This window comes from Pimephales promelas, chromosome 1 (assembly GCF_988280905.1).
Source record: "Pimephales promelas chromosome 1, fPimPro1.hap1.1, whole genome shotgun sequence".
NCBI lineage: Eukaryota > Metazoa > Chordata > Actinopteri > Cypriniformes > Leuciscidae > Pimephales > Pimephales promelas.
The window spans coordinates 17,335,617-17,362,937 of NC_142769.1; the positions used below are offsets into that span (position 1 = coordinate 17,335,617).

Below are 27,321 nucleotides of genomic sequence, written 5' to 3' on the forward strand. Positions count from 1 at the left end.
CTTACGGGGTTGGAACAACATGAGGGTGAGTAAATACTGACAGAATTTTTATTTTTGGGTGAACTATCTCTTTAACAATTTATCCTGATATTACACTGTACATTAAGAATGAAGGTTGGTATGAAACTGTCTCTTCTTCACTTTAACTGATGCAAAGTATGAAACATTACCAGGGGTTAAAAGCAGGGTTTAGAACAATGATGACCCGAGGTTAAGCGCAGTGTGAAAAGCCCTATGTGTAGGCTAGTAAACAGATGCTTTGTTGAGGTACTGTATATCAACCATAAAGAAAAATAAACATATCACTATTCTTTTTAATGTTTTTTAGAAAAATATTATGCATGTGAGTTATATATGAAGGGAGGAAAAAAATTAGGTCACTCACGTTGAAGAGTCATGAAACCCCAAAACATTTTTTTTTTCCAACACTGAAAACACTAAAAGCTGGTTCATTTTGCATTTGTCAGAGCAATTTGGTTCTTCTGGGTTGAAAAGCAAAGTCAAAGTACCATCTCAGAATCTGAGATAGAAGCGTGCATCCGGAGTATGTGATTGCCTGCCGGGGCAGGAGAGCACGATTCTACGTCATCCGCTTCTGAGCTCTTCTCTACATTTCTTTTACGAGAAAGAGCTTATCAATCAAATCACTGTGCCGTAGTTTTCATGAGATCGCATTACAGTGGAGAATTCAAACATCACGAAAGACCATTTCAGCACTGTTCCTTTAGCTCTGCCTGTTCAGCATTGCGTTGCAAATAAGGACACTGATACATCGGTACGTCTGATTATGAATGCGCACACACGATGGATTATTCTGATAGACATGTAGGCCGAAAAATAGAAGAACAATGGACAAAAAAAGAAACTGTTCTGTGTTAAACTGAAGTGTGTCATTTGTTGACAGACTGTAGTGCTCTTAAATGTAATGAAAATATAATAAGACCTTTTTAATGTCCTTCCGTGTTTCTCCCTTGTTTTTGGAAATTAGTTGTCTTGATATATTTTTAAAATGCATCAAGGTGCACTCAACTCTGTGTTGTTGGTCTTCTTTTTGTTTTCTCTGTGGTCATATTTTAATAATGTCTGTTTACATAAATAGAGTGTTGCAGGTCTGTGTTTTATTGGTTATCGTCTCCCCTTTCCAGGAGACCTTTTCAACCTAGATGTGTGAATGGCCAGGCTAAAACAGGAGGGGTTTCATGACACTTTAATGTAGTTCTGCGGAAACGGCAGCAAAAAATGTTAAGTAACATCTAACTGGTAAGTTGTCTTACAATGGGAAATGTTCATAACCACAATACCATGCATTAAAATGTGACCCATCAAATGAGGCTGGTGTTTATCCTAATCCTTTAACATAAAGGATAATGTTTTAATCTCTAAAACATGCTTGACATGAAAGCTTAAAAGTGTGTGTGTGTGTGTGTGTGTGTGTGTGTATGGGTTAGCATGGGGCTGGTCACTACTCTTGCCAGTTCTGGTTACATCTTCCCCACACTCTTACAAACCTTCCCTCTCACTTCAATAACTCTGTGGCTTTGTCCACAGCCAGAGGGACTGAGCTTAATTATTCTTGGATTCAGCATAGGAAAAAAAAGTCAACCCTTTTTCTCATTCAGTTTTTCATTCATGCGCTGTGATACTACGCAGCCATTTCAAGCCTGGTATAGTGGAACACCTTTTCCTTATAATCGCTCCGCCGTTCATTTCCTATTCCATATTTAATGCCACGATATACTACTGACCAACTTCCCATGCATGATTGTCCAAACTAAAAGGTCTCAACAAAACGGTGACCCTCTTATTCTATAGTTTCCAAATGGCTCAATTCCAAAACATACAGTAACTCTTAGTTAGGATCCATTTCAGTTGTGATGCTCCCTTAGAAGTAAGCAAGGCAAAACTGAAAAGGATCCTAACTAAGTAAGATTTATGTTTTGGAACAATCCATTTTTATTTGATACAACTATTTTATCACAATTTTTGGGAATTTAATTAAACGTGTTGTTTTTTAAATAAAATCTCATATGCCATATCGAATGAATTTTTGCTTATCCTGATTGTGGAATGGTAAGAGACTGGTCTCTTGAAGGGTTTGTTGAGTTAAGTTGAGTCGAGCCGACAGTGACCACTGCAACATACACTTCATCATTACAAACCCAGTGGGAATGTAGCCCCTGACAAGCCACTTCCCGCCACACGTACACACAAGCAAACTCCAGCAGCTGTGTAAGTGTGCGTGCATGCACAAGCGTCTTTTGGCCACATATAGTGACCTAAATACCTTAACTATTTCTATTCATAAACACTGTACATCTGTGAATGCTATATGCACAAAAGCACACTCATATTGACCTACACAATCCCAGATTTGATTGACCTGGTCACGCCAAGCTAACGTCAGCTCAATAAAAACACATCAAGCACTTTAAGACATTTCTCCACACATACACATGCAGAGATTTGCTAGGCCAGCGGGAGTAGGGGCAGGTTGGCGAGCTGTGGATTACAGTCTGACAGTGGCCCATTGTTAATTGAATGCCATGTGTGAAAGCTACAGAGAGATTAGTTTGTACAGCTGCTGCCATTTGTCATAACTGCCCTTAACAAGACACACATGGTGGGTTTTGGTTCAAGTCATAAGAGTCCTGGCTTCTCCCCTGTTCACTGCCCAATACCTTCGGCATTAGCTCATGAAGATGTACCAAATACCAAAACACATTATTGTCCTTGTCCTTGAAAAACGGTTGTTGTTTTACTCTTTATTGCTGGGTTTAAATGATCAACTTACTTGAATAATTAATTGACAAACTACCCTGATTAGGCTGGTTGGGATTCACCTGACACTGATAGAACAGACAAGAGATGTGCTTGTGTAATTATTCCCACATTGTAAAAAAAAAAAAACATTTTTTCTTTTGTCAAATCAACTTAAATAATTTATGTGTTTCAGATAACATAATATTTCGAGTTTCCGATGATTAAATCAATCTCCTTCATTGTATTAACTCACTTTTTCCATTTCAATGAACTTAAAATTTTAAGGCAACCAGGTTACTTCATTTTTTTAAGTTTTTTTTTTTATATATATATAGTGCATGAATAACCTCCCTTCATTATACACAAAAATGCATTATTAAGAAACTGAAGTTTAGCAATCCTGCATTTGCCAATGTAAGGGAAAGGCTAAATATGATACATCCTCTCTGGAGAACAATGGTCAACTTTCCTCTAATCCTTCTTAACGCAGAATTAAAAGTTCAAGTCTGTGTCTGAGCAAAGGTGGCATTGTTCTGGTGCTCGGAAAAGACACTACAAAACATTGTAATGCAGCTCCACTGATGGCAAATGAATGAGCTGGAGGAAATTCCAGCTGGCAGTTATGGATTGGGATGTTTTCAGTTTAGGGGTAAATGTGGTCAAGTGGGTATCACAAAACAATGGCCACAGTGAAGCCAGGACCCAGTAATAAAAAAAGCCTACTTTGACCTATAAAATGTCCCTTTCCTTGCCTATTTGTCACAGGTCACCACAATCTGTTCATTTTTAACTGTTTGTACATTGCCTTACTGACCATGGGTGAAAAGTAAAAGTGCAATGTGTACACTTTTGACCAAGCACAGCTGTAGTAATGTGCATTCTCTGTCATAGAAAACTTTATTGGACTGCGTAATTACTTTATTATTTTTGGGAAAAGCATAAATGTAGTGTGGGTTAAGGGCCTATGCACATGTAACATCCTTAATTACAAACTTCCACGGCTGACCTCGGGAACCAAATTTGAAGTACTTGCATACAAAAATATACTGGCAGTACTGACAAATGCCATGGCAGAGCTGCGGTTATCAAAGCTGTATGCCTGATTTTGTCTAAGTGCAGGCTTTAGGAACTGAAGTGTGGGCGAGCGTGTGTGTTTCTGCATGTGTGTGTGTGTGAGAGTATGTGTGTGGGTGGGTGCATGTTCTACAAAAGTCAGAGAGGCACATCGGGGGAGAAGGAGAGAGGGAAAAAAACAGCAGCTAGATTCCTGGGCCAGCAGAAAGGCAGGCCAATTTAAGAAAAATTCCAGTAATCCGGAGCCAATGCGTATATCCTTTCAGTGCAGGCTCTCATAATGAGGCACATACGTAGCTGTTAAAGCCCTGTATTCATTAGCGGCCCCGTTACCGGCAGAGTGCGTTTAATCACCGCAGCCCAACTGCTAGTTCCGCAGCTCTCTGAGTTTAACACACCAACTTCCCAGAACCCTCAGCCCTGAACTGTCACCGGATAGGGCAAGTAACAGGAACAAACTTCTTCAGAAACGAAGAGCTGAAAGGAGCAACAAGTTCACTATCGGTGACAGGTGGATGCTAGGGTTGGGTATCGTTTGAATTTGAACGATTCTGATTCCGATTCCGATTCCTTGTTTCGATTCCGGTTCCTAACGATTCTCGATTCTGATTCTTTTAAGAGGCAGGGTCAAAAAATTTTAGCTAACCTTGCTAACCAACGGCTTTTCTGAAGGAAATGATCCTTTCTGAAGGAAATACTCCTTCTGTAAAAATACTCCTTTTGTCACAAATTTTGCATTTTGCCGAGATTTCGTTATTTTTAGAAAAGTGAAGCCACACTTTGGATCGCCGACGTAAGGTACTCATGTTCGACTCGCGTGGTTATGCCAACACTTCCGGTAGACGCTTCTTCGTTGGTGTTGTTCAGCGGTTTCTTGTTCCGCTCGGCGGACTGTGAATATGGAAACTAGGAATCGAAATTTTAACTTTTGAACGATTCCGGGAAAAACGAAAAGTTAGTCTCGGTTCCAATCGATACTCGATTCTCGATACCCAACCCTAGTGGATGCACACTGAGGATGTCAAAAATAGCAGTATTTCATTGACGAGTCGAAGACTTTTAAACCAAGATTCAAATTATGGAACGATAAACAACAGTTATAAAAACTAATAGCCTAAAAGACCAATTACATTGAAACTCACCCATTGATTATTAATTGCAACTATACAGTATGTTTCACCTATAAGTTGGAATCAAACTTGAACTGAGAATTGTGAAATCACACTTGTATTAGTTTTGACAGTTGAAAAAGTGGTATCATGCAAACACTAACACAGAAACTACTATTGTCTGTTTAATTTTACTTAAATTACTTTTATCACAAACCAAGTAATAAAGAGATTAACAAAGTTTGGTGTATATTTGCTCTGTAGGTGGATTACTAGTGAAATTAAAGAAACTAACTCCCAAACCTCCGTAAAGATTCCCTTAAAAATGGTCTTTGTGGTATCTGAACTCACTAGCTATATTTTTAACTGATTAGACAACTTCGTTATTTGTACTATCAGGTCTATCAACTATAATTAAACTAATTCAACTCACTTCTCTTGTTCTCTCCTTCTCTTTCTTTCTTTTTTACCGAAATCTGCCCTTATACAATGAAGCCGTGTGAAAACAGGATGCTATTATCACTGGGGGAAAGCGACTGGAGAAGTATGTTTTGACATCTGTCGTTCCCATGATTGCCGCAGGTTAGTTTTTATGTTGACCCACCACACAGGATGTCCATACAGGATTCACTGGTCACTCAGCTACAGAGAAATAGTACTTGAGGGACTAGAACTAAATGCAGATCTAGACAGAATATTTATTTATTTTTATTTTATTTATTTATTTATTTATTTCACAATAACTCAGTACATTTTACTTCAACAAAAGCAGTAAAATGCAGAAGCGAACTTATTGTTGCAAACTTATTCATAGGTTGGTAAAATGTTGCTCTAGACTCTTGATATAGCTTGTGACTCTTCTTCAAAGTAAGTAGATGCAGTTTTTTTACCTGTTTACCACCATTCCGGTTACAACTGTCAGCTTCATTGAAGAGTGAAGTAATTCTAAAGGTAGGCGTGACTGATAGGCTTTATTAAAGAAGCAGTTTCCTCTAAGCAACCAATCAGTGCTAAGACTAGACAAAATGCTTAAAAGGAAAAGTTAGGGCAGATAAAGAGCGTGTGACATGTTGCACTATAGATGATGCTTCTGCAGAAACTTAACCCCATACAAAGTCATTCATAATGTGTTTTACGTCTTGGGGGTCATCTTTTTGACAGACTTGACCCCATTGTTGCTTCCCAACCCTTCCACACTGTTACCTCTGGGTTGTCTGTCTCAGCAACGGGAGGTACTGTAGCAGACAACACAAAAGAAGAGACGGCCATCACTCTGAATCCTGTCTGCCATGAAAAGACTTTAACTGTGGGCTGAGGGGGGAGAAGTCACTGTCTCCCATGGCAACCTCCTCGATTGTCTCTGGCCTTCTCTGCCAGCTATTCATCGGGCCGGTCCGCCTAATGAAGGACGCCCATCAGCATAGAGATGTGAAAGACACTGACTGTCCCACCACGGAGGAATCCAGACTCTCTCTCTCTCCACGTCTGTCTTGTGCCCTCTTCAGCTCCCCAGGTCTCAATATGGGTTTCTCAGCTACCTTAACCCTAAGCCCCCTATGTCTTTCCCTTTTGTCTGCTTCTCTCTGGATGATCTCCATTGACATAGATGCACGATTAGCACGTTTGCTTGATGGCATAGAGAAGAAGAGGCCATTATGGGGTGGGACTGGTCCAGTCTGGGGGAAAAGACCCAGACACCCCATACAGTGAGATACTGTAAGGGAGGATTGAAGCCATCCTTCTTCATTTTGAGGGAAGGAGAGGTCGGTGCTGGTCCTCTTGTAAGAGGGCCCCAGGGATCACCAATGCATTATGGGTTCTCACAAAGCCTCCATCTACACCAATGATGTGAGGTTGTGTGGAAGCGGCTTTGAGTAACACAAGATAAGTCTTTAGAAAAAAAAAAAAAAGCCAAGAGCCAAAGCAGGAAAGTCTGTGACCCCTGAAAAGAGAGTTCATTTTCCAACATACTTTCCCATTTTTTCATGATAGTAGACTCTGGCATTTAAGTCAACATTCATGATAGGCTGATCTCCCACCACTTTTGATACAACATTCCAAAGGGAATATCCCTTCTCCCGACCACACACTCAGACACCCACTCAAAGACGGGGTGAAGCAGCACCCACACTTTAGCAAAGACCCATTCACACTCCTCATAACTACAAACATTTATGTACACATTACAGTGTGTGAAAGAAGGCGAGGGAGGTTGTAGTGTGCTTGAGCCTGAGGGTATTCAGTCAACAAAGAGTCCCGGAGATAGCGTACACAAACACACTCTCCAACACATACATAAACTCATGAGGCCTGTTTATAAAATCTAGAATGCGGCACCTAAGAGGGAAATTGTGAGGTGTAAAAGCAATGAACAGCAAAATAAATAAATAAATAAAAAGAAAGAATGCATAGAACTTAAGAACAAGTAAAAACTAAAAGAAAAAAATCAATATTTCTTTTTGAGAACTTTTTTGTTCACAAGCAAAAAAACAAGAAAGAACAAAAAAAATATTCTTCGAAAGAAAGAAAGAAAGAATCAACAGGCAACAAGTTAGAAGAGAAACAAAGTGCAGAATGTAAGACAGCACGACAGAAAGTAGAGAGGGAGAGAGAGAACAAATGAAAGGGTGGGGGAGATTTCCTTTGCGGCAGCATGTGGAGTAACAGTACACCACTGAATTGAACCAACAGCGGGCTAAGAGGAGAGACTGAGGACAGGGGTTGGGGGGGGGGGGGGGATCAATAAGGGAGGCCAGAGAGCTGGAGGGAGCTCTAAATGGATTAGACTAAGGGAATGTGTTCGATAGGTTATGGCTTTTGCATGAGCTAGTCACCGCGGGCCATGCAGAATACTAATCAGTACTGCAGCCTCTGCTTCAGAGACCTCACTGCATGCTCAGCATAAACGCACTGCGACCTCATCCCACTCTCCGCTCCAGCTCAGAGATCACAGACGCATCTGTAGATTTGTACGGCAGATTTGTCCGCAGTATTGCTGTGGATCTGAATGTTTTCCAGTGACATTCCTGTTATGCTTACATCATAAACTGATCCAGTGGGATGCGATCAGATGGCCTTGTACCATAGAAGGGGATCATGTTCCTCCACAGAAAACCAAATGGATGGAGAAGGTTAAATAAGGCCAGCGTATGACAGTCTTTACCTCTGCTCTGGTATTCAACATACTGCAAAAACTGCTCTACATACAGTATATGCCGCCATAAAATTGCAGCTTAAATACTATCAAATGCATTAGTAGCTGAAGCAAAGGGTGTTTCTGGAATAAAAACAACTTAATATGCCTTTTAGTAGCGATTTCTTTTAAAAGCTAAAATAAACAGAGATGCAAAGAAATGTTTGAATGTGTGTTTTAGTCAATCAGACTCTTTAATCGGAGGAAACTCAGCAGAAAAGCACTCACAACACCCACAGGCCACTAAGATTATCGTCTAGATTGAAGTCGTAGTGGCAAATCCTTTCACTGCTCCTCCGCCGCCCCCCTCCTTCATTTTCTTTCCCTCTTTATGTTTAATGTGGCGGTACACCAGTGTACTAAAACATCAAACAGAAGCTATTGCCTTTCATTTCCACAACTGAAACCAAGTCGTGCGTTGTAGTTCTTTTTTGAAAGCAAAGCACCAACAAATGCGTGGTTTCAGAGAAGAAACCGAGAGCAGGGGAGAGAGAAAGAGGGAGCGGAAAAATGAACCATCTGTACTGATTTTTAGGAGCGAGTCAGTAGCTGCGGGCCATCAAGTGGATGTGCTGAACACTTTATGTCTCTCTCCAAAGGACAAGCTCATGACTGCCTCCGCCACAAAGGCTCACTGGAAACAATTAGCAAATAAATAAATAAATGGCTAAACAAAAACAAATGCTGTGGCCCTGTTGCATTCCATGCACTTGTAAATTCTGTTTTGGTTTTCCTTCAAGTTTCTGTTATGGTCCCAAATTGTAAATGGGGTTGTGTGTGTTTCGTCCCAGCCAGCTGTCCTTTTAATTCACATTAATACAGCACACTGACTGGAGTTTACAGTATATTGCATCAGTAAACGCTCCCAATGAGGACAATGTGTCCGTCCCATAAAGGGAAATCGAAAGGGTTTGGAAATGCAGAGCTTCGTACAGAAGATGATCGTAAAAGAAATTACTAGTCTCAGTTAATTATATTAATGATTAATTTCATCTGTTTTTTGTGACAGTTGAATTTCTTTTTAATTAATATCAAAAAAAGGTGCGTTTATCCAGACGATTCAGAGTCTATTTAGATGTGGCATAAATACAAGCCAATTACAGGCCTTAACTATATACTAAACAATACTAAAACAAAAATATGGTAAAATATTTTTTAACTTATTCTTTATAAAATATTTCTCATGATGTCCTCATTTAATAGTATAGATTTAAGGGTGTACTCGCACTAGTCGATCTGAACCATGGCCGAGCGTGTTTCACCCCCCAAGTCTGGTTTGTTTGACTAACGTGATCGCTCCGTTTTACGTTTACCCGACCCTGGCCTGCTTGGAAGAGGTGGGCCAGGGCACAGTTCGATTGGGCTCGGGCATGTTACGCATGCAGTCTGATCATTAACTGCGCCGGATCACGGAACAGCGGTGCACCACTGTCATAACTACGACAGCAAACACCCGAATCCAATCTGCTGTATTTCGGCTTTAATTCAAATCTTTCCATAACCCTAAAATACCCCTTACACTTATACAATAAAATTACACAATCCGTCCATCATTGTTTTCTCTAGTGCCCATAATCAGGAAGAGCAATCACACGGTGGTTTCAAGAATACTTCTGGTCTAACTTCCCATGTATGTGGCCATCAGGGACAGTGTGAATTGGATAGGAGGAGACAGACAGGAAGAAAAAAGTGAAAGTGGAGAAACCACAAGCTGTACTTAGTCACTGACAGGGGTGATGACCTCTAGGTCACGCTGGCTAGTCCTGACCCTGTCGTATACTCAGTCAGCTGGAAAACTAGCCACAAACAGCTCCTCTACAGAGCACACACACACTGCTAATAAAGGCCCAATAGGGAACTCAGTGTGTGTGTGTGTGTGTGTGTGTGTGTTGGGGGTTTTGGCAAGTTGAGAGAGGGAGTTTGATGAATGACCAGCTCTTCTGAAGGAGTTGGCAACCGCTCCGCTGACCCAGACATCTAGAGGTCATGAGTCAGCTGGGGGTCCAGGTGCCCCCCGAAACGACACCCTGGCCTGCCCCCACGCGCCACAGGTCGCCACCTTGTTTTCAAAGATTTGTTGTGCTCAATTAAACTTCACATGACACCTTCCACATCTTTAGTGAGGTCTTGACACGGGGGCAAAAGCTAAGTCCTGCAGTCGTAAAACAGACCTCTTTAACATGCTAGAACAAATGAGAAATAATCCATCCAACACCAGAAAAGCGGCCAATAAAACACTGTCTACTTCACAGGGAACCAAAATAAACTAGAGAGTTTGGGCAGGAAATCGCAACACCTTCACACTGTAACTGATATGTTGAGCTCTTGCGATTGTGTAACACCTTCTAGTTGTTGAGTAACGCTGGCTGTTCCTGCACAAAACATGACGGTTTCTTGTTGGTGTTTGACGACTTAGGTGAAATTGTCTTATTAATTGATAATCCGTTTTATTTAGCTTTACACAAGGCCAGCTAGATATTTGAAACAAACCAACTGCCAGATAAATGTAAATATTTATGAAAGGCTTGAACCGGCACTTAATTTACACTTGCATTTTTGGGGTTTTGTGTTTATTTGAAAAATTATGTCATGTGTTTAGGATAATGTAAACCCTGAGATAAAGGTTGTGAACATATTCCAAATAAATATTTTGGGTTAAAATGAAAAATGCCTTTTTGATATAAACCGGCTGGCCCAATCTATTTCTGCTTAGTCACTGTTCTTGTATAAAAAGCCTATACCAATATTTCCCTCACCGTTTAAAATGCAGCAGACACACACAAACACAAAAAAACAAAACAAAGATACAATAATGAAACATGTCATCAACCATATAATACAAATTATTAGCATACTTTCCTTGACTGAAAGAGGGCCTGGCAATTGAGATTTATGATTTATGAGTTCTGAGGTAAAATGAGCATCACTTCACATGTACAGACTTGACTTACATGTACAAAGCCAATGTGGAATCAGAAAGTTGCAACAGCTGAAACAGTCCAAGCAACTTCAGCTGAAAAAGTTTCAAAGCGTGGATAATAACAGCTAATTAAAATAGATCTTCAAAAAATATATTTATTTGAAAAATGTATAAAGTACTTTAAAAAAAGACTACAAAACAGAAATGAGCCAATCACACAAAACAGAATCTAAGTATCTTGTCTTTTGTTTTCTCATTTGCTGGAAATGTGATTGTTCGGAATTCTGTTTTCATAGAGAATAACTGTGATCTAGATGATGTTGTAATCATTTTACGAGAGAATGAAGCAGAATAGCGCACGTACAGACACAGGCACTGGCGGCATGGCCAGACTTGGTGAAGTGCAGAGGCAGGGCATGGCACGATGCCCACCAACAAGCTTGCCGCCCCTCATTCTTGTCCTCTTCACCACTTTTCAATGGGGATACAGCTGGGCATTTACTAAGGTGCTATCGCAAACACTGGCGAGTCTGCTAAGCCTTCTTCCAGAAACCCGAGGCAAACTGTTTGATGCCCCTATGGATGCCAGGTGCTGCGGACAGCAATTTAAACACCTTTAAATTTAAACCAGACCATGAGATGAAATACAAAGAGTGCACACACAACACTAGTTGTGTTGGAGTGTGAAAATACTTACAATTATACTGTGAGTATTAAAAGTACAATTTTCTATGAAATAAATAAAACAAACGTAGTAATGGCTTCCTTACAAAAGGACCCTTTGCTGGCATTTGGACGTCAAAATCAGCAAAGCAGTGAACACGATTTACCTTTTCAATTCACAGCCACAGACCACAACCACAATTTCCTTATGATGCGAGTAAAGATTCCCTTTTGCTTTACATTTGGTTTTATTTAGCTGGAAGTGAATAACTCCCATTCCACCGCTTTCAGGAAACTTTCCTCCATGCCTACTGCATTGCGGATGCCAATTAACGAATCAAAGGCATGCAGTAAGCAGACAAAGAGGGTTTGATATCAATGGCCATCCTCAGTCACTGGCACTCTTCCTACCACTCTCCTGGCACAACGCTAACAAAATGGCCGCCCTGGGTGCACTGGCATAATGTGAGGGCATTGTCTAGAAATGGGCACTGGATGCTAAAGGAAAAAAACTCCGCACTGCCACGGTAAGCCCTTAACAGAGAACCCTATATTCATTTGGTGACAGTACTTTCTTCTGTTTTTTTGTTTGTTTGTTTTTTCAGATTATATAAAAGGTCAGAAATATTTTTAGAGAATAACATTTATAACAAGAGTCAGCCACTCCGATTATGCTACACAGACATTAAAATATTTTTAAAATACATCAAATTACTGTTAGAATTTATATATACATATTATTTCATATGTTATTTGTAAATAAGAGTGGAGACCAAGGTCCATTCAGAGAGGAAAACGAGAGATTTAGGCTGCCGTGTGTGTGCCAACAGGCGAATGCACGCCATCTTACAAAGACACAAAAGAGAGTCTGATGCCAACCATGGTGCCAGTGGCAACCATTATTGTCCCTCCGCTCTGCCTTCTGCTTACCCTGGCACTTCAGTTTCACAAAATGGAGGTGCCATGCCTGACGTTAATGAAAACATTTACATACTCACAAAAGCAACACTTCTATAAAATTATTTTTTGTCGTGTAGTGATTCTTATTTGTTGCACACTGGAAAATATGGATAATGTCCAAATTTATACTTTTCAAACAGAAAACTTAAAATGGAAATAAAAAAGGAATAGTTTATGTTGAAGCTTTCCTTGTTTTTAAGTCATTTTGGATAAAAGTACATGTTAAATGAATAAATGTGAAGGTACATGTAAGTGTGCAGAGAAGTTTAGACCTTTTTCCTTAACTTTGCAAAAAAAAAAAAAAAAAAATGAACAAATAACTAAAAATAACTGAAAATTACCAGACCCTATCTAGTCATTAAAAACAAATGAGGGGAGAAATTAAAAAAAATATATATATATAATTATAATAGAATAGTTTGTAATTGTGCCATTCGCACAAATTCTCATTATGTAACACATTTTTTGCATGTATTTATACAATGATATAATGGGTATTTGTATGTCGTTATACTGTTATACTATTATTATAACTTTATATTATTATTCTTTTGATTTTCTGATGTCAATTTTGAATTGTATTCTGATACTGACCTCATCGTAACAAAAAGTGCTGCTTGAGATTCTCATTTTTACAAATGCATGTGATTCCAGCACAAGCAACACACTTTTGTCACTCATTCTTTTTTTTGTACGCAACTAATCAGTAAAATGTAAAATTTTTTTTTTACAAAAATACAAATCATTTTAATACTACTTAAACGTACCAAAATAGATCAGTTTGAAACTTTTTGTGTGTAAAACAAAAAATGTACTGTATGTCCTTACTCTTATATCCATAACAATTGGAAATTATATTCATTTTATTTTGGCTACATCCTTGAGCCTGCGAGTTAAAGTAGCACACTTAAATCAAGTCAAGAAATCTCCCAACCTTCCCTCACACTTACCTTGGTCCTGGACATAGTATGCCAGAAACAAGTCCAGCTCTTTCACAGAGACAGTGATGTGGTGGGGCTGGACGCAGAGTCCCGGGTTGGTGCAGTGCGGGGACTTGACCAGACGCTCCCCATCTGTGCTCTCCAGCGGAATACCTTTGAACAGGATGACCATCACCAGGTCCAGCCGCCACACTTTATCAGCCTGCCTCAAGCAGTCGATTCGGCGGATCTTGCCCTTCTGGTCGGGGTTGGAGAGAACACAGCACGGGTGCTTCTTGCCCGTTACGCTGAGCACAAAGTCCTCCCGGTACTCCTGCCGGATGTCCTTGCGCAGCTTGGCCAGGAGACGAGATGCCCACTTCTGCTTGATTTCAGGCTTCTCGCTGAGAAGCTCGTCTTTCACAGCCCGTTCCTCATCCTTGGACATCCGCTTTTCATGCTTCTTAAAGTACTTGCGCTTTCGTGCCTGCAGGTTGAACCAGGTGTAGGCTATGGCACGGACATGAGGGAGCAGCGCCTCGATGAAGGGATGAAACTCATCCTGAGAGAAGAGAGAGAGGGGAAAAGGAGAAAAATTGAGCAGGAGCAGAAGTGACCTTTTGGCATGGGTTCTTGTCTGAATTAGCCAAGAGCCAGTGCAGCCAAAAAAAAAAAAAAAAAAAAAGATAGCCGGTTTAGAAAACATTGCAGATAAAGGCCATTTATAAGACGCAAAAGTTATACAAATGACTATTTAATGGTCCAGAAAAGCATTACAGGGTTACAGTTACAAATATCAGTCAGCAGCAACAAATCTAGTCTTCGGTTTCCTGCTTTTAGAGAACTTTTAAGCACTTAAGTTGTTTAAAATGATATTTTAAAATATCAGCATGAAACATTCATCTACCATTTCCACTGCGACTGCAGGCAGCGTTGGCCTGCCTGCAGGTGTCGGAGGCACGCAGAAAAAGGATGCCACTGTTTACCGCGTCTGCCCGCGCCGTGCCAGTGAAGAGCCGACAGTTCCAGAATCACCAATCTCTCACTCCCCTTCTCTCTCTCTCTCTACCCCCCTTCTCTCGCTCGTTCGCTCGCTCTCCGTCTCCAGCAACGCTCAAAGCACCAGTCCGTGTGTTGGCACAAGAGAGCAAGCACCCCCCATACTTCCAGATCTCTTATCAAAGCGCCCTGCATTCCTGAAACAGCCCTTACCACAGAGACCCACAGAACCTCACGGAATCCTGGAAAACTCAAAAGATAGTCTCTAAATGCCTTGGACAAGGACAGCTGAGGGCATGATTATCAACCACACTTGCAAAGAAAGCAAGACAAATGTGGACATGTCTAAAATGACAGTGCAATCTTTCCCAAGACCAGAAGTACTAGGTAAGGCTTTTAACTAAACATGGAAGAGTGAAGAAAAGCAGGGAGTGAGAAATCAATTTTACACCTTGAGCTTTTACTCTTGACTATGAGGTGTTTGCGCTCTTTGGGAATCATTTCATTTGTTAGCATTAATGTACCGCAATTATTCCAAGGCCCTTCGAAAATCAAATCTAGATGGACAATGAAAATGACATCTTGGCACAATGGCCACATTCTTCGGGCCTCAGAGCAGTTTGGTAAGGGTGGCATTAAAATGCTAAACCAAAACTAAAGCGCCCTGCCTCCTCAAATAAGCAGCACTGTTAATTCACACTTGTGAATTATTGAGCGCAAGGCTTTTTTTGTTTTGTTTTGTTTTCATATGCCTGAACTTGCTATGTAGCTTTACACTACAAACTTAAACTGAGTAAACTCAGTTGCCAATTTTACAGACCTCTGAGTGACATTTTTCCCCACACATATAATCTCATCACCTCAGCAAGTGAAATTGATTCAATATTGTCAAGAAAATTCAATTATGGTTTAAAACATAAAATAGAACACCAGGAGAATGTGTGACACCATTTACTAAAACACAAACACTACCACTATCTGAAGCCTCCCTTTATCATTTTTCAGTTCAACAAAATATAAGTTAATTATATTCTTTTTTTTTTTTTAGTCAAAAGATCAATAAGCACTGCAAATTCTTAGCAATGGATGAGGTTTATGAAAATAAAAAGTAAAAAGACAATGAAAGCAAGAGTGCGAGAATCTTAACATAATGAAAAAGACCATCTTATACGCACACACACACTGACTCTGCAAACTTCTATGCATTTTTTTTTCACCGCCACATTGAAAAATGAACAAGGACTGCAGCGAATTGATCGGAGAAGAGTTAAACCACATATTGTTCTGTGTGCAGGCGGGCGGCAGCTCTTTAGGAAACCACAAGCAGCGCACCACTTCTGCCTATATTTCTGTGACAGCCCCCCACACACAGCCCACACTCCAGCACTGTATAAATACCATACAAACTACACAATTTAGGAATGCAAGTGCAATCCTTCATGCAACAATGTTGCACAAGAAATATATAACTCGCAAAAGAGTGTGAGTTTTCGCACTATGCGGTGTAGTCTTGGAATGTATAAAAACTTAAGTTCATTCAAAGTGCTGATTTTCATTTAAAAAATATCACATCAGATGATAGATGATTTAATTATTTTTAAATTATAGCTAGCATCATATTTTCTTTAGTCACAACTACATGCAACCTATAATTGTCCACAACTCCACTCCACAAATTATGCATTGATATCGAAATTACTATACAGATAGTATACAAAAAGGATCTCTATCAAATAAATTTTTTCTGCTATAAATTTAATGAACCTATTGACCACAAAGAAGGTGATTCTTGCCATAATGAATTTAAATAAATACATAAGGCCTTGCAATATCACACATTGTTGTATCCCTACAACATAAAATTTAAATAAATCTAAATGTATTGTGACAAAAAATGTAAATGTATTGTAACAATATAACAATATTGTAATAAAAAATGTATTGATATTTTTGTCTTGGCAGCTGTTATGCAAATGTATATAATATCACAATGTTAAGGAATGTCCTTGAACCAAAAAAAATAAAATACAATTAAAAATAAAATTTAAAAAAAATCACACAAATTTCTATTTTTAATAGTTCAAAGTGTAGCACGAGGTTGTTGGCTGCGCAGGCTCGAGGTCCTCTTGTAGGCTACTGACCATATCTCAGTCAATCACTCTCTGATGCCAAGGAAAATATAAACAGTAAAATTGTGTCAGCCAAAGCCGGCGGACTCTGTCCAACCGCTGAATCAACCTTATCATTGTTTTCATCTTAATTCACTCTGTGAGAGAATCTCCAAGTACAAACTAAAGCAAGTTTCCTCAAAGAAAGGTTAGGATAAAACGGTGAGCTCTCAAAAAGGGAACTCAAAGTCACTGCCTTAACCTCGCGCTTGAAATTGCAAAGAGATGAAGATGAACTTCTCCCTGTTGTTAACCTCATATATATTGCCTTGTTTAATCAGGTTTTACATTTACAAAGGCCATGAAATTGGATTTGAGTAAACACTGATCTGTTCATTGATTAGGAATAAACATCTTCGCTCATGTGATGAGCGCAGTGAGTTGACTACATTCTATCACAGATATAGGCTACATCGAGTTAGATGTCCGTCGGATTTTTTATAAGTCCTAATTCCTTAAAAACGCTTTAAAATTAAAATCGATTGCAGTCTTAAAAAAAAGGTTATTCAACGTATCTTCGAAGAAACAACTTATTAAGGACCATTTATATTTCTACACAGTCCTTGAGTTGGTCATATTTCTTTGAAGATTAAAAAAGTTACCAGCCATAGTTTTGTCAGATTAAGGTATTTGGTTTTGGGTACTATAAAGTACCAGTAAAAAGAACTAGAGAATGAAAGGTAATTTGATGAATTTAAAAATGACTTCTTCCTTCTAAATTGATTTATTTTCTTGATTGATTTTAAAGGTTTCTGTTAGCCTATGTTTAAATGAATCGATTTTCTCACGTGCCTTTTGTGAAACACGACGTCGTAGAAGTTATTCAAATACGATATTGAACTTTAAAATGACAAGAGGGAAGTGTAGGCTACAATAAATGCGTAATAGCCTATCTACAGCAATCTTTAAATGAACCAAAAGCACATGCAGTGAATGTAGCTAAACAAGTACCAAAGGAATTGCCTAGTAGCCTACTCAGTGATAATACAAACAAATATAAAATATACCTGTGTGAGACAAATCGGCGAATACATCGTAGATCGCGCGGTTATCAAAGTCCTGAAGGGTATCAGATGATTGATATTATCGCTTCATTCTTCAGAGCCCGTGCTGCTCCGTGCACGTTTGAGTAAGACCTGATATCCTCATTCAAAAAAAACACGCTCTTATCCGGCAACAAAGAACAACTGGAGATCCCACACTTTGCATTTAACCGATCCCGACGTCTATTTAAGAGCACAAAAGATTGTAAACGGAGTGAATCTAGACGCATCCACAGCGCGTGAGGTGAACCCACCACTGAGTAAAAAGCTAAGGAATCTGAGAGTCCAGTTTCAAATAGGAATCTTGAATAATACAGCCTATCGCACCTGCAATAAGAAAACTTGAAGGCGCATAATTTCTGATCGCTTTTCAAACTTGATATAATATGGGCCGGTAACACCCTCTAGTCTGCTGGAGCCTAACAAATCAGTCTGAAGATTTTTTTTTCGCCTTTAATTACACAGTCATACTCCTCCTCTTCCAGCAAGCGCATAACCCATATATCCAGCCCACCTCGATTGCACCTCCGTGACATTGACAAAGATTTAAGCCATTTCCTACTTTTTATCCAAATGTCATTTTTATGTGGTGAGGACTTTGGGAAGGCATGTAAAACTATGAAACACGATGAAGCGAGCCCTATAGCCTTTTGCTGGCTTCGTCAATTGCAAATGAAAACAATTCATGAATTGATTTCAACTTTGATTAAACAAAGTGTCTTCTTTGTCAGGCGTCGTTAATAAAAACAAAATATGATGCTTGGATATAAACACATTTTGACTAGCCTACTTTGTCTATTTTCGTTGGTTAAGTTTACTTTTAGACTACAAATCAATACTGAGATATGGCATTAGCCTACTTATAAAACATAAAGGCTTTAGTGTTATATCAAACGCTTGGAAAAGCACGATTTATTAGCTAATAATGCAAATGTAAGTGTGGGCCTGTAGCGTTTATTATGCAAAATATCTCCAAACTGAATAGTTTATTTCTGTGCTTTTTAAAAGAGCAGTAGCCAACATGACAACGGTTTAAATTTTGCGAGAAAAGAGAGAAATCAACAGTAAAATACTGCATACGGTTCTATCACGTATCCCAGTGAGAGAAGAGCACAGGGCCAGTCTGTGGACAGATAGCCTAATGATTCCCTTCGCGTTACATCGGCATGACGGCATCTTGTGTCGAAGTCAAAGCCCACCCCTCCGTCCAACTCATACGTCCACAAGGCTCAACAAAGACTTTATGAAGGACACCGAGTCCATTACTGAAATGTAACTACAATGGATCGCAAGAAAAGCGCAACGCAACAAAGTTCAATGTCCATGGTAAAACAACCGGTGTATGGACGTGCAAACAAACATACGTGTGCATAACGTAATGTTTTAAAGTGTCAAAGAACAAAGTTACAGAGTGAAAGTGTCAATGCAAGTGTCGCTACGTAAAACAGCCTCAGACAAGCATTTAAATGACAGTGAGAGTAAATATCAACACGGCTTGTCCAGGTATTCACGCCGCTGCTCCGTGCCAGAAGCGCAAGGCTATTCAATAGGGGAGAGTTTGAGCTAACACAGGATGCATGCCAAGAGGCACAAACTCGACTTCTGACACATTATGACCCATATAGGACGTCTGCCAATGCATGACATAAACAATCCAACATTACGATATTTTTTTCTGCAGTTTTAAAGTGTCGTGTTCAGTTAAATATTGAAGCGTAAAGCTAGTGCTCAGTTGAAGTTACATTCGCGCAACACAGCAACTCGAGACAAATATTCACAAATGTTAGTAAGACAGTGTTTTCCATCATAACGTACCATTGCACTGTATTGCATGGAATTGAAGGGGATTCCTGGAGGCCGGATGAAATTGAAGCCGGTACGCTCACATGTCTCAAGTTCAAAAATTTGTGTTTTTTTGTTTTTTTCTCTCTTTTCGTTTCACGTTGTAGTGCTTACAAAAATGAACACCGGAAGCGAATTCTTGGCACACAGGCGGCAAAATCAAGTCAGCGAGCACCTCAGATTTTTTTTATCTTCCTTCCTCTGCAAGTCAGTCTTTTGGATAGCTTTTGGTGGTTGAGTTGAACGCGGTCCAGAATAGGCTGAGTTATTTGCAAGTGGGTAGGTCTGCGCCTTCACTTTCTCTGTCTGTCGTCGCTGTTGCTCGCTGGCAGCAGCCAAACGTAGCTGCGCATTTGGAATTACATCCTCGTTTCTGATTGGCTGGCGCACCGGTGGAGCTCGGCTCGCCGTTCCATGCCCTAGGCCCCTCACTTCCGCTCGGCAGACAGTGTCACTATTTGCATATTAACATTGGACAAGTCCAATCAAAGCGAGACTGAGCGCAATTTAGACTAGTGGCTGAAGATAGGTCAAATTCCTCTGTGCATTTTGCCCTTGGGGATTAAGAATCTTTCCTTAAGTACAGGCATGAAAGCAATTAAATCCCTACTAAATGAGTAGCTATATTTTAATGAAATTAGGCCTATATTTTAAATAAATTAATAATAACGATTTTCATTCTAATTCCCCCTCATACAGTGTGTGCTCGATTTTGACAATCTTAAACCACATTGTTTAGCATTGATAAACATTAATGACTTATTAATGATGGCTAAACAATCTTTAAATCGGTAGAAATATATAGGCTACTGTCTATAGGCTGTATTAGTAAACCATTGTTAAGATTTTGAATGATATAGCAGAGAAAGTCACCACTGTTAGAGAGCACAATGATGGCATTGATCCAGACCAGAACACCAGAGCGCCTGGCGCGCGCGCGCACGCACACACACACACACACACACACACACACACAGGACTCCAACAACATGGATGAAACACGCATTAATTTGAGCGTGTTTACCGGTGCCATTAAATGAGACACTGTCAAAAGTTAGTAATGAAACGGTTTATGATTATTCACGTCACCTGTAAATAAAAAAAAGTGTAGGCTAATCAACAGAGAGCAATGAATCCGAATGAATTGCAATTCTGACTTATATATAATATAATATATAAGACATGCTATTCAGTGGTGATCTCAACAAAATAGTTTGGTCTTTTATTTAGGTCGTTACAATTTTTTACATTTAAGTCTATCGAGCTAAGCAGAAGTAGGCTACGCCTCACTTATCAGATTCATATAGCCTAATATGACAAATAAATTGTTTAATCGTTCGTAATTTTGTTAATAACATTTTTGCCTGTTTTTTCTATCATTTCTACTGAATAAATTTCATTAGGCTATCATACAATCTATATTTATCTTGTCGATAGACAAACATTATATAACAGTTTTCGTATAGCCTGGATTGTCATCTTTGCTCCTCACGAGACAAGTTGTCACGTAGAAAAGTTCGTTTTGGTTGTGACTGCACTCGTGGCTTACTACATGTTTCTGTCAAGATAAACGACGTATATAGAATGAATCGTTTATTCTATGCGCTGTCACACTTTTAAAGACAAACAAACAAGCCCTGTGTTTGAAACAACAAACACCAGTGCTTGTTGGAGCATTATATCGAGTAGGTGGAGTGTGATACGAAACGAAGCGAAAGGGCTCCAAATTCTTAGACGTAAACTTTGGCAATTTCAGTGGCGAGTGGAGGACAGGGATTCATTATTAACATGTAGAAACAGTCGGTGTCCTGAAGATTTGAGAGATTTGTTCATTTTTGCCTGTCAAGTTTAACATGAGTTTGGATAGCCATGTGTGCGCGCAGCGAGCCTCGATACTGCCTCCGTAAGTTCACTACATTTCATGAAGGCTAGATAGGCTAATCTATTCTCTCAACTCTAGACGCTCAAAGCCAAACTTTTATTAATTATCGATTTACTTAGTCTAAGTTCTGTAGCTATAGCTGGTGCACCAGGGTTGCTGTAACAAGGCGATATTTCGTTTCTAATATCTTTAGAAAATATCAAAAAGATTCCGTTCCTTTCGATTAAAAACGTGTTTTCATGTTTTCACAGGTTAGGAAAGTTATATATTGCTTTTCATTAGTAGGCATTCAAGTCCTATACGAGTGAATATTATTTGGTTATTACTTATACTACATCGATTATATTGTTTTAAAATATCGTTGCTTTAACGTGTAAATAGATTTTTTTTAACTGGTAAACGGTTAAGTGGCGTTTGCATATAATGCAAAATGATGACCTGCTGCTTTTGCATAAACGGCACCACCTTTTTTTAAGTCGACCATAAGACTACCGGGTAGCAAAGAGACACACGTGCTTCAAATAACGGTTTGAAGATGACCCATATGATTCCATGATCCCATATTATATTGATCCCAGCTTTTTACGTCATAGTTGCAAGATATGTTCTTTTTTATTATTGTAAAGTAACTATATAGCCTAATAGCACATGATTTCCATTTTAGCATTTCAATCCGAGACAAAACCTATAAGAGCTTATTTCCCATGAATTAGCAGGTTTTCTGTATTATAATATTAATGAATGACACATTTATTCAAGTACTTCGATTTGTTTTAGCCAGAATTAAAATGTTCTAGGCTACATTAATCAATAGGTCTAATTAATAATAATAATAATAATTAAAAAATGTTATTTTTTTTTTAATATCAATTAGATATTTTCAGGCAAGGCACATGGCAGTCTGGACATATACTGTTTTTCTTTTTATAAGAATGAAAAACACAATTCACGTTTGTTTATTGATTTATTAGGCTACTATTATTATTATTATTATTATTATTATTTAATAGCCCACCTCTCTAACAGTGTCATGATGGGCTTGGATGTTGGTTTTGTGTTAAAGAATTACACCTGGGTTTCACTGAGCAATTAAAAACTACACTAATTTGTATTTATAAAACTATATTAGGTTTTCCATTATTTTATCAATTTTGTGAACATACTTCTCATGTCAGATTCACAGGAGTAGGCCTAGCCTATAGGCTTATGAAATTAGGCTAAATCATATTTGCTCAGGCTCCTCATCAGGTGAATGATGTAGCTAACTTTAATTTTAACAAGATGATTGTGTGGAATGAGAAACATGTGAGAACTAAAAAATATATTTTGAGAACAATTGATGACCATTCAAATGCAGGATATAATTTCATTTAGGCGAATATTTTGTATGTATCGACCAAGCTAAATTCAACATCATTTTTGGCTCGGTGCAAAATTGCAAACAAAGCGTGTGTCGAATATTCTGCTATTGGTAGCATATTTACTGAGTCTTCTTTTAGTGTCTTTGCTTTTAAGTGGACAGATAGCCTACAAATATCTAGGATTATAATAAATTAGCCAGTGTCGGAACGCTATTCATATTGCGCCACAACGCATAGGCTATCAGTTGGCCTAGATTGCAAGCGGAGTGATGTGAAACAAATTATTGTGACGGCTGAACACTTTCTCAAGACGCATTTTGATAATACAAAATATAACCTCAGTAAACTGCATCCTCCTCAAACGTAAGACTGCAGGAGCTGTGACACACTCACATAGGAGCACGCGCCAGTGACCTCGCTCTGCTCTGTTCAAGCTAAATTCATTCACTCGTTCCAAAAAACATTTCCTTATAATGGCGTAGAAACCTGTAACTCTTACCTTGTAACAGCTGTTTTGACAATTTATTCGCTTTATTTTTGCGGTGCTATAGGCATATTTTAAAAACAAAATCACTGAGTGCCAACATCATAGCCAGACCTGAAATATTAAGTCAAGTCCGCACATTTTGACATATGTAATGCCGTCTCATCATCATACCGACATGTTTGTTCGGAGATATCCTAACATTCATACTGTAGTAATAACAATGTCCCTGTTCTGTTATTATATTGTTACAGTGTAGTCTTAAAACGTAGTCTAGTGTGACTCCTGATTGCTATAAGCTTACTACTGTCATAGCTCGCCGTGATCGTATAGTGGTTAGTACTCTGCGTTGTGGCCGCAGCAACCCCGGTTCGAATCCGGGTCACGGCAGGAAAATAAATGATACAGTGTGTCTTTTACACTTGTAAGTGATTTATAGTGATAGTAAAAGCCGCATCGTGTCAGGTAGGCCTACGCCTACATCTGGCTGGTGACATATTGTTAGAGAACATTGTGATTGTCGGTCTATCTACAGCCTACAGTCAAACTGACATCCTACATTAACCTGGATAACCTTCACTGAAAAGAAATTTCAAATTTCAACTTTTAAACAGCACTAAAAATGCTGGTTATTGTTTTTGATTATATAAAACGAAAACAGAATAAAATAGGCCTATTTGCTCTTTGTCGATTTTACAATTTGCAAATAGCCTCGTTTGTCGAAGGTAGGATACAGCGATAACGATTTAGGTAACCAAAGTCATAGAAGTTATATTGGGAAGTGTAGGCTACACAGCGCAGTTTCGATTCAGTCCACAAGGATGCGATAATGAACTGTCGGTCGACTGGCGTACCATAACTGTGCCGTGATCGTATAGTGGTTAGTACTCTGCGTTGTGGCCGCAGCAACCCCGGTTCGAATCCGGGTCACGGCAGATCTTTATGCACTAGGTTGTAGCCTACTTTTAAGAGGCAAAATTATGTGCTCATGAAAACGCTAAAAAGAATCTATGTAAATCACCTAAAATATCACATTATTTAGTCTAGCAGCTAATGTCTTCGTCTTGGTAACATTCTACACTTCACTATATATTTAAAATAATTCGTGCCCATTCATATACTTGTATCTCAAAATAATCTCTGTTTTCTTTTCATTTCACAGTGATGGCAAAGTGGACAATAAAAGCATAACCAACATCTGCTTGCCCTATATGTTTTAATATGTTTCTGCACCCGATGATTTAAGCACCAGAGGGCAGCAAACGACTATGTAACCACTGCCTACAAATGGATCAAGGAAAACTTGGCAGAGATGAAGACTGATTAATTACCTTACTGTGTTCGTTTGAGACTACTGCACCTGTAGTAATTCTAGACACTGCTATTCCGACTGTTACTGAGATGGCAGACAGTAAAAGGGCCAGATAATGTTATTCAGTAGAAATGCTGTGAAAATGAATACATAATTACCCAAACCAATTGAAGTATTCACTGTAAAAAATATTTTCAAGATTTGTTATCACAACATTTTTTCTTTTGTCAAATCAACTTAAATAATTTATTTAGTTCAGATAACTTATTATTTTAAGTTTTTGATGTTTCACACAAAATCTTTTTTAAGGCAACCAGGTTACTTTTTTGTTAAGTTAAACCAACAATATTTTTTTACAGTTGCTTAATTATTATTTTTTAATACATTTTTTTTTCTCTTTTACACATTCACCTACTGAAATGTAGTGACAATGTCCTTTGTTCCAATGTTAAATTTATTTAATGTTAGTTTTCTTGTTTCCTTTCTCTTTGCCTCATGATCCAGTCTTGAAAGAAAATCACACACTACATATAAGAATAAATCACACTCAAAAACAGCCCTTATGCACCTGTAACCATGAAAGACTGTCCTTGTTCCTCGCCACCACAAACCACCAACCAAGAACAAGAGCAACAAAGAGATGCACACTCAAATAAACAAGGAGAAAGCTTATAGTAAACATGGAATCCTGCCAAAACCATTGCGTTCCATTCACACTCAAACACACACACACACAAACACACACACACACACACACACACACACACACACACACACACACACACACACACACACACACACACACCCGTGCATGCATTGCAAATCCTTCAGCTTTGAGAAAGAAGCAGCAGGCCTCCACAGAAGATTCAGGCAAAACTGCTGTGTACTTGCTTTCTCTCTCTATGTGCATCTGTCTCACTCCTCACTTCAATGGGTCTTGATTGACAGGACAAGCATGCACCTATGTCGCATGAAATGTGCATCCCTGCAGGCCTTTGTCTGGTCTCTGAACACATGTTCCTGTAATAATGTGCATCTTCATTAGCCACAATTATAAAAGCTTTTGCGGTCTGATTTTTGATCTTTCGTTTTCACTAAACAGGGTTTCCTCCCCAAACAGCCTCAAAAATAATGACTAAAGTTGTTTGCTTGTGGTCACACTACATTAAAAGTCTGTTAAAGAGTATGAAGGACTACCAATAATTTCGACATGTGTAATATCGAGTACTTTATAAGTACTCCACGAAATTGGAGCAGAGACGTGCAATCAACATTTAATAGTAGTCCTACAGAAGTTAGATTTTCTGTAGAGGTGATGAAAATCCGACCAGTTAACATAACAATTATGGTATTTAAAGGAGTAGTTCACTCAAGGTCCAAATGAGAGTTTCAGTGCAGCTTCAAAGGGCTTTAAACGACACCAGACGATGAATAAAGGTCTTATCTAGGACCCTTCGAGTCATGACTCTAAAAAAGATTTGTTCATTTTGATGAACGAGTTTGAACAGGAGAGTCACAAACGCGCATCACAGAACAGAGCAAGGTGCATTTGTGCTTATAAAACTTAAACTTTTAAAAAAAAAAATTTAAATGAGCGATCGTTTCACTAAGACCCTTATTCATCGTCTGGTGTCGTTTAAAGCCCTCTGAAGCTGCACTGAAACTCTCATTTGGACCTTGAACCATTTGGTTCCCATTGAAGTACATTATATTATTACATTATATACATTATAGACCATTTCACAAGATGTTTTTTTGTTGTATCATTTTAGCATCGTTAAAACAGTCCGTTGACATTAAAATGTTTAACTCTTCTATCTGTAGATAAGATGACTGTGTATATTTCAATATTTTATTAGTTGGCACTGGATAGTTGAGCACTGAAGCATATAAATGAAGTTAAGCAGCTACAGCAAGATTACAGTATTAAACATAAAATATTTAAAGCCTCAGTTTATATATATATATATATATATATATATATATATATATATATAATCCCTCTGATGGTCCTCGGTCACTTCTGACTGAATAATTCATCGGAAGGTTATGATACTTGGTGACTTTAGTTTTTTGGCATTTGGTATGTGAATACAAAAAAAAATTGAGGTCATGATCCGAGCATGCTAAGTGGTCGTAAAAAAAAAAATAGTCACACTTGTGGTCTTCGTTCAGAAATGACTGACCCATAGGAAATGAATGGGAAATTTACAAAAAAAAAAAAAAAAATTATCTGAATCTACTATCTACAAATCAGCCACGATTCTTAAAAGTACCGCAGTAAAGGGGTGACACTCTACAACATCAAGAGTGCAAAAAATTTACACCCAACCACACACACACACACACACACACACATATTCAAACACACTTTTATACACACACACACCAATAAATTCAATGAATTTTTAAAAATCACATCTTCATTGGAATGTTACGAAACTTGGTGACATGTCTGGCATTGGGTATGTGAACACACAAAAAAAAAATGAGTTCATGATCCGAGCATGCTAAGTGGTTGTAAAAAAATTAGCCATGATTTTGGTCTTTGGTCAAAAATGACCCCCATAGGAAATGAATGGGAAATTGACAAAAACACAAAAATTCACAATTTTTATTTATATATATATA

General features: G+C 38.7%; 1 protein-coding gene, 1 long non-coding RNA gene and 2 other non-coding genes across 11 annotated transcripts in view; 3 read left to right on the forward strand and 1 right to left on the reverse strand.

Moving 5' to 3' along the window:
* LOC120477912 (nuclear factor 1 B-type-like) overlaps window positions 1–27,321 on the reverse strand; it is a 131,656-nt gene that overhangs the window by 79,335 nt on the left and 25,000 nt on the right. For 4 of the 8 annotated variants that reach the window (XM_089128348.1, XM_089128344.1, XM_089128343.1 and 1 more), the window contains exon 2: window positions 13,630–14,161. In XM_089128348.1, the coding sequence (XP_088984474.1) occupies window positions 13,630–14,161 (532 nt within the window). Of the gene's footprint in view, window positions 1–13,629; window positions 14,162–14,506; window positions 14,620–17,773; window positions 18,321–19,624; window positions 19,992–27,321 lie in introns of those variants that run through there. The other 4 variants (XM_089128361.1, XM_089128357.1, XM_089128364.1 and 1 more) reach the window with 3 other exon arrangements.
* LOC148998397 (uncharacterized) lies at window positions 21,168–25,761 on the forward strand. The gene is made up of 2 exons (XR_016155286.1): window positions 21,168–21,554; window positions 24,541–25,761. It is a non-coding gene; the product is annotated as an uncharacterized LOC148998397 (long non-coding RNA).
* On the forward strand, window positions 23,697–23,768 carry trnah-gug (transfer RNA histidin (anticodon GUG)). The gene has a single exon. It is a non-coding gene; the product is annotated as a tRNA-His (tRNA).
* trnah-gug (transfer RNA histidin (anticodon GUG)) lies at window positions 24,242–24,313 on the forward strand. The gene has a single exon. It is a non-coding gene; the product is annotated as a tRNA-His (tRNA).